The following is an 8,587-nucleotide window of genomic DNA, read 5'->3' as shown; positions in this document are numbered from 1 at the left end:
CATTAATAATATTGTAGTGCTCTGCTAAAGCGCTATGTTCTTATCATTAATAATATCGTAGTGCTCTGCTAAAGCGCTATGTTCTTATCATTAATAATATCGTAGTGCTCTGCTAAAGCGCTATGTTCTTATCATTAATAATATTGTAGTGCTCTGCTAAAGCGCTATGTTCTTATCATTAATAATATTGTAGTGCTCTGCTTAAGCGGTATGTTCTTATCATTAATAATATTGTAGTGCTCTGCTAAAGCGCTATGTTCTTATCATTAATAATATCGTAGTGCTCTGCTAAAGCGCTATGTTCTTATCATTAATAATATTGTAGTGCTCTGCTTAAGCGGTATGTTCTTATCATTAATAATATCGTAGTGCTCTGCTAAAGCGCTATGTTCTTATCATTAATAATATTGTAGTGCTCTGCTAAAGCGCTATGTTCTTATCATTAATAATATTGTAGTGCTCTGCTAAAGCGCTATGTTCTTATCATTAATAATATTGTAGTGCTCTGCTAAAGCGCTATGTTCTTATCATTAATAATATTGTAGTGCTCTGCTAAAGCGCTATGTTCTTATCATTAATAATATTGTAGTGCTCTGCTTAAGCGGTATGTTCTTATCATTAATAATATCGTAGTGCTCTGCTAAAGCGCTATGTTCTTATCATTAATAATATTGTAGTGCTCTGCTAAAGCGCTATGTTCTTATCATTAATAATATTGTAGTGCTCTGCTAAAGCGCTATGTTCTTATCATTAATAATATTGTAGTGCTCTGCTAAAGCGCTATGTTCTTATCATTAATAATATCGTAGTGCTCTGCTAAAGCGCTATGTTCTTATCATTAATAATATTGTAGTGCTCTGCTAAAGCGCTATGTTCTTATCATTAATAATATTGTAGTGCTCTGCTAAAGCGCTATGTTCTTATCATTAATAATATTGTAGTGCTCTGCTAAAGCGCTATGTTCTTATCATTAATAATATTGTAGTGCTCTGCTAAAGCGCTATGTTCTTATCATTAATAATATCGTAGTGCTCTGCTAAAGCGCTATGTTCTTATCATTAATAATATTGTAGTGCTCTGCTAAAGCGCTATGTTCTTATCATTAATAATATTGTAGTGCTCTGCTAAAGCGCTATGTTCTTATCATTAATAATATTGTAGTGCTCTGCTAAAGCGCTATGTTCTTATCATTAATAATATCGTAGTGCTCTGCTAAAGCGCTATGTTCTTATCATTAATAATATTGTAGTGCTCTGCTAAAGCGCTATGTTCTTATCATTAATAATATTGTAGTGCTCTGCTAAAGCGCTATGTTCTTATCATTAATAATATCGTAGTGCTCTGCTTAAGCGGTATGTTCTTATCATTAATAATATTGTAGTGCTCTGCTAAAGCGCTATGTTCTTATCATTAATAATATCGTAGTGCTCTGCTAAAGCGCTATGTTCTTGTCATTAATAATATTGTAGTGCTCTGCTAAAGCGCTATGTTCTTATCATTAATAATATTGTAGTGCTCTGCTAAAGCGCTATGTTCTTATCATTAATAATATCGTAGTGCTCTGCTAAAGCGCTATGTTCTTGTCATTAATAATATTGTAGTGCTCTGCTAAAGCGCTATGTTCTTATCATTAATAATATTGTAGTGCTCTGCTAAAGCGCTATGTTCTTATCATTAATAATATTGTAGTGCTCTGCTAAAGCGCTATGTTCTTATCATTAATAATATTGTAGTGCTCTGCTAAAGCGCTATGTTCTTATCATTAATAATATCGTAGTGCTCTGCTAAAGCGCTATGTTCTTATCATTAATAATATTGTAGTGCTCTGCTAAAGCTTCTCATAATTCATTTTTGGTTTACTTTTCCCACCATCTTTGGTGTTAGCAACAAGTAAACTTGCAGTCTGTCTTTAAAACAGTACTGTACTATTATTATATTTGTATTTCCATAAAAGAACATTGTGACTTTTATGTTTATTCTAATTTCTCTTTCCTTAGTTATTTCAAACTGTGGTTCCTGTTGCAATTCATTATTATCTTTAGGTAGAGCCTTGTGGAAGAACATTCAAATCAAGATTACTATATACAGCATCAAACCAGGGTGATAATAGGATAAATTCAACAAAATAATCTACTCACTATATATATTTTCATCATTTTAAATCAAAATTCCTATTTTTCCACAAATAGTTTTAAAAAAGAAAAATTTATTTTAAAAAAATCCAAAAACTTATTACTGTAGTCTAATTAGCAAATGTTTCACCCATTGGAATCCATACATTTTTCACCTGTGTCGACTGATATAAGAATTCTTCACCCTGTCCTTGTTCTTTACTTGTCCAATCACGAACTATACCATAATCAACCCATGTACGTTTTAAGTTTTCAGCAGAGATATGTTCTACATACTTTGAGCCAAAGGCTGTACCAAAATACCACATAGCTTGAATGTCTTGATGCTCAGCTAGGTACTTAGTAAGATGAGAGTGGTCTCCTGTTATGATATTGACTACACCAGCTGGTAGATCTGACGTTTCAAATACCTTAGTAGAAAAATAAAATAGTTTTTATTTTTTTTAAAAGGTATACAACAATGCATGGTTCTTACCTAAAACTGTGCAATGGATTGAAATATGTAAGGAAAATTACAAATGAGGAGATACAGATTGTTAAAGTTTTTATTTTTTACTTCTGGCATTCTCAATGTATGGTTCTAAATTTAGTGCCAAAAATGAAAAAAAAAGCCTACTAATCATTAAGAATTATGTTTTTTTACACAAAGCAATATTCATAACTACGATCAACATAATGCAGTAAATAGTTTTGCCGTTGTGTCTGGAGAGACAAAATAAGCCCAACATAATGCAGTAAATAGTTTTGCCGTTGTGTCTGGAGAGACAAAATAAGCCCAACATATAAGCTTTAACACAGGTTTTGCCGTTGTGTCTGGAGAGACAAAATAAGCCCAACATATAAGCTTTAACACAAGTTCCACCAGGAAAACACACTTGTAATTATGAGAAATATTTCAAACAATAATTACCTGATAGAAATCCAAGGCAGCAACTGGGTACTCATCACTAGGTATGACAACAACTGTGTTTCCCCTGACAACAGCTGGTGCAAACAAGGAGACAAAAGAGAGCAGAGGATGCTGGGAAGGACATGCAATACCTATAACGCCAACAGGTTCATGAATCTTTACTGTGGCACCATAAAGTAAGGTTTCCTGTAAAATAATTGTATTACTAAAATCAGTATGCGTCAATAACCTGATACAATTAATCACAGAACAATTGTACCTTCAGGATAAAGTATACTCGCCTTGAGTATAAGCACCTTGAGCACTTTGTGGATATGTGCGCTTTATAAATCTTATTATCTTATCTTTGATATGCTCCATATCGTAGCTTAAAATCTTGTTTTTTCTAAGCGAATGGCAGATTACCTACCTGAACTGTACCACCAAATTTGTCTGCATATGCTCCCCAGTAAAACAGCCTCCTAATGGCCAAGTCAACTTCCTTCAGAGTTTCTTCTAGAGTTCTACCTCTTGCAAGAGACATTCTCTTTGCAACCTCATCTCGTCTTAGTTCTAGATTTTCAGCCATGTAGTAAACAATTTGAGCACGGTTGTGAGCTGCTCGTTTTCCCCACCTGTTATAAACAAATATTGTAATAACAATGTACAACGATTTTATATGTATTTTACATGCTTTAATAGGGTTTAAGGAAATCCAAACATTTCTATTAAACCTTTCTAAAATGTGTGCTTTTAATTGAGTTTTCTGGTCTCATTATTGAAGTAGTTAGATTGTTTACACATTAAGAACTAAGACATTTGTGTAAATTGTTAATGTGAAATTCTGAATTCTTAAACAGAATAAATAAATGTCCATACCCTGGTGCAGCTTTGTGAGCCGCTTCTACTGCATTCCTAATATCTTTTCTGTTTCCATCTGCAACAAGTGTGACTACTTCACCAGAAACATTCCTTACTGATCTTGAGTAGTTCCCATCAGGTCTTTTCTGAGCTCCTCCATAGTACAATTTGTATGTGTGATCAATACTGTCAAGTACAATGTGTATGTGTGATCAATACTGTCAAGTACAATGTGTATGTGTGATCAATACTGTCAAGTAAAATTTGTATGTGTGATCAATACTGTCAAGTACAATGTGTATGTGTGATCAATACTGTCAAGTACAATTTGTATGTGTGATCAATACTGTCAAGTACAATGTGTATGTGTGATCAATACTTTCAAGTACAATGTGTATGTGTGATCAATACTGTCAAGTACAATGTGTATGTGTGATCAATACTGTCAAGTACAATGTGTATGTGTGATCAATACTGTCAAGTACAATGTGTATGTGTGATCAATACTGTCAAGTACAATGTGTATGTGTGATCAATACTGTCAAGTACAATCTGTATGTGTGATCAATACTGTCAAGTACAATTTGTATGTGTGATCAATACTGTCAAGTAAAATTTGTATGTGTGATCAATACGGTCAAGTACAATGTGTATGTGTGATTTAATATTCAATCAAATTGTCTAAAAAAGCTGTTAAAACTCCATGTAATTATCAAAAATTATGTTGAGATTACCTTGGTACGCTAACTCCATCAACTTTGATAAAATCTGTTGATGCTGAGTTGCTTGGGGTGGATGGTACGGCGACTCCAAATGTCTTTAAATCATCTTCAACAGGTTGTGGACAAGGTCGATCTTGCCAAGCTGGACTAACATATTCATATAAACCCTAAGAATACAAATAATATATGCTATTAACATTGTCAAACTTACTGCTTTCATTATCAGACTTGGTTGATAACACCAGACTTAATACATGACAATTTTACAGGTTTTTATTTGGTGACATTAACTGATATTGTCAACTTTTTTACAAATTACATGGTATACCATATATATATTATCAATACAATCATAAACTAAGTGATCGCTGGTATTCTGTATACCAAGTAGATGACATTATATAGTTCATTCTAATAAATCATTTATTGAATAAGAAATACCTCTTTTCCTCCATCTCTACCATATCCACTGTGTTTGTAGCCTCCAAATCCAGCTGCAGCATCAAACATATTGTGAGCATTAATCCAAACCGCTCCTGCTTTAAGGCTAAGTGCCACCTCCATAGCCAATGACACATTTTCTGTCCATACACTTGCAGCCAGTCCATAATTTGTATTGTTTCCCAATGCAATGGCCTCTTTTGCAGTCCTGAAAGCCAGAACCACAAGCACAGGACCAAATATCTATTTGGATTCAAAGTTTATTATTAATAATAAATTTGGAAAAAATTATTTATAAATTAAAATTGATGCTTTATTTAAAGTAAAAAAGAACATTATAAGTTATAAATGTCAAAAACTTTGTACAAGGTTTATTATTACCTCTTCCATGACAACAACTGATGAAGTTTGCACCTTTGTTATTAGTGTAGGAGGATAATAACAACCTTCTTTAGGCAGACACCCTGGAACCTGATACACCTACAATTCACACAATATAATGCATAATCAATGGTTATATACAACCAGATATTAACAATAACAATCATTGAAAGGTAAAAAATGAAACTATAATGAATTCATTCACTTTACTTTATTATACTCTTACCTCAGCACCTTCTTTTCTAGCTCTTTCAACATAATCACTGATAGATTTCTTTTGGGATGGGTCCACAATAGGACCCATGTCAATGGCTTTATCCAAAGAGTGACCTAGCCTAAGGTGTTTCATTCTTTCTTTCAATTTATCAACAAGTTCCTCTAATACAGTCTCTTGCACAATTAGACGAGACCCAGCACTACAAACCTGAAATGTAAAATACACGTTACAGATTTGAGTACTTTTCATAGTAGGTCTAGGTTACAAAGTTTCATTGTTATTAATAATTAGTGCTGGAGCACTTTCAAACAGATAAAAACAATTAAATTACTATAAAAAAAAATCAACTTCAATGTTAAAAATAGGAATGATCAAACAATCAATCAATCAAAGTTTTAAAAATTGCTTATTTTAAACTGACAATATCCTCCTTACTTGACCTTGGTTGAACCATATAGCATCAACTATCCCTTCAACAGTGCTATCAAGATCAGCTGATTCAAACACTACCACTGGTGACTTACCGCCAAGCTCTAAAGACAATTTCTTACCAGAGCCAGCTGTCAACTTTCTTAAGATCTGTCCAACCTATAACGTAATGTAATCTTATCAGGTCTATAGCAATATATTGTTGGCTTTGTTGCAAAACCTTCATCTTAAGCCCTGTCTACACTATCAAACTTTATGTGTCAAAAAAGTGATATGCCCATATATGGACATGATTTAAGCATAGCACTACCACATATGGGAACATTACATTTTGTTGACACATAAAGTTTGATAGTGCAGACAAAGCTTTATAAAAGAACTACAGTGCCTATAAAATTCCATACTAAAACACATCAGTCGTTCTATTACTGAATTATCACATTACTATAATAGAACAATTCCAATACCTGTGTAGAGCCAGTAAAAGCTACTTTATCCACTTGTTTATGAATGGCAAGCTTACTGCCAAATGCTCCATTACCAGTAACAACATTGAAGACACCAGGAGGTAAGCCAGCCTCAGCACATATTTCAGCAAAGAGTAAGGCACTAAGACGAGTGTATGTAGCTGGCTTAAGAACAACTGTATTACCCATTGCAAGGGCTGGGCATACTTTCCATGTCAACAACATTAACGGAAAGTTCCATGGAACAATAGCACCAACAACACCTACAAATAACAAATAAACTTAATATTACATTTGAATTGAATTGAAATATTTTATTTATACTGGGCGACCTCCTCAGTCAAAGACTGGTCTCCCAGAGGGCTCAGTTAGGATCAGTGGCTGTGATGTACTAGTACACCGGTACCTAGTACACTAGTAACCCCTACTCGTCTCAAAAGATGTACTAGGTTCTTTAAAGTGCACATGAGCTAGATGTTTTTATATTCATGGATACAAATAATTGAATTTGATGAAATATAAAATTCCATCGTTCACCTCATGAAATTATTTGCACCAATCCACTCATAAACGTTCATTATTTGTTATAAATGGATAAGATAGGCTTCACTGACCAACAGGTTTCCAGTTGCTCATCTCAGAATCCATTAATTCAGCCCATCCTGCATGATGATAGAAATGGCGTACAACTAGTGGTATATCACAGTCTCTTGTCTCTCTAATTGACTTGCCATTATCAAGGGCTTCAACTACACTCAGTAACCTGCTGTGTTTTTGTACATGTCTTGCAATACTGTAACACACATAATTATCATGATTAATTAGCCTATTCATGTTATGATCGGTTTATGAAAGTCATTATTGTTGTTGACAATGTCATACTAAATAACAAAAATAGGTTGAAGATCACTGCTGTGGCCGATGACTTTCCCATTTTTTTTCCAAAAGATGTATAATAGAAAAAGTACAAACCTGTAGAGATAGCGTGCCCGTACATCACATGACAATTTGCTCCAGGATTGAAAAGCTTTGCGAGCAGCAGAAACTGCAAGTTCAATATCTTCTTCCTCTCCTTGGATTGTTTCACTTAGCACTTCTCCTGTCACCGGTGATTTTGATGTATATGTTTTACGGCCAACTGGCTTCACCCATTTATTGTCAATAAAGTGACCAAAACTTCTTTTGTGTTTTTCAATCCATGCCTTAAAAAGTATGTAAGTAGGACATTTTTTATTTATTTATATATTACTGTGTAAAGCTTTCTTTTCTCAGAAATATAATTTTATATTTTTCATACAGCAGAACAATGATTAAAATCTTTAATATTTTAATTGTGATGCTGTTCATTACAATACAAGACTGTTCTATAAACCCAATTTGGACTACTAGCTAGGCTCTCAACCAACAACGACCGAAATGGTCATTATTGGCATTAATATAATTATATCATGGACCTATAAATTAGGTCCATGATTATATGGTATCGATCATCCGACGTGTCACCACGTTGTGCGGGTCGTACGTAGCTCAGACGGGTAGTTTAGTAACAGTAGCCTGTAGGCCTAGCCTAGCATCTATCTAGGGCTAGGACTTGATCAAAATAATATGTACAAATACACCGCATTGTGCATTACCTGGGCAGCATTTTCAGTTTCCGGAGCTGGACCATAACTCATAGTATCAAAAATTCCAGCAACCGAATTTGTCTCCGTCGATAAAGACGATGTATTGTTAGGCCTAGTTGCTGCCATGTTAAAATACTGACATCCGACCCCCAACATTAACGTACACACTGCATGCGGTCTGCAAAAAAGCATGCAATAGTTCACATATCGCATGCTGCAGATCACAGTCGGTCATGCATGAATGAATATATGAACACGATAGTACACAAGACACAGAGAAGAAAAGATGAGGATCGAAGAACATAAAAAGATGTATTGTCCCCCAAAAACCTGAAAAATGAAAATTAATAAAATCAGACATTGAATAGGCAATTTTGTAGTTTTAACAAAGTTAATGACTTCTATTTCTATAGAGAAAAAAAA

General features: G+C 34.0%; 1 protein-coding gene across 1 annotated transcript; it reads right to left on the bottom strand.

Moving 5' to 3' along the window:
* Positions 1-2,185: 2,185 nt before the first annotated feature.
* LOC144851386 (aldehyde dehydrogenase family 16 member A1-like) lies at positions 2,186-8,309 on the bottom strand. Its single transcript, XM_078708815.1, has 13 exons — positions 8,174-8,309; positions 7,512-7,741; positions 7,154-7,332; positions 6,540-6,802; positions 6,079-6,231; positions 5,653-5,850; positions 5,427-5,525; positions 5,046-5,288; positions 4,617-4,771; positions 3,901-4,068; positions 3,452-3,656; positions 3,043-3,228; positions 2,186-2,542 (listed from the first exon to the last, which is right to left on the bottom strand). Exons 1-13 carry the CDS (start codon positions 8,288-8,290, stop codon positions 2,243-2,245), a joined length of 2,496 nt encoding a protein of 831 aa, XP_078564941.1. The 5' UTR covers positions 8,291-8,309; the 3' UTR covers positions 2,186-2,242.
* Positions 8,310-8,587: the final 278 nt, after the last annotated feature.

Source organism: Antedon bifida, chromosome 1, assembly GCF_963402885.1.
Source record: "Antedon bifida chromosome 1, ecAntBifi1.1, whole genome shotgun sequence".
Lineage (NCBI taxonomy): Eukaryota > Metazoa > Echinodermata > Crinoidea > Comatulida > Antedonidae > Antedon > Antedon bifida.
The sequence above is the reverse complement of the archived record's forward strand: the minus strand, read 5'-3'. Positions and strand labels throughout refer to the sequence as shown.

What these genes read in the sequence shown, in the direction of transcription:
- LOC144851386 (XM_078708815.1), bottom strand. Translation starts at nt 8,290, where the DNA reads ATGGCAGCAACTAGGCCTAACAATACATCGTCTTTATCGACGGAGACA. An exon ending in CGGGCACGCTATCTCTACAG is followed by an intron (nt 7,333 to 7,511) that starts GTTTGTACTTTT and finishes TGTGTGTTACAG; the next exon opens with TATTGCAAGACATGTACAAA. An exon ending in GAGCAACTGGAAACCTGTTG is followed by an intron (nt 6,803 to 7,153) that starts GTCAGTGAAGCC and finishes TGTTATTTGTAG; the next exon opens with GTGTTGTTGGTGCTATTGTT.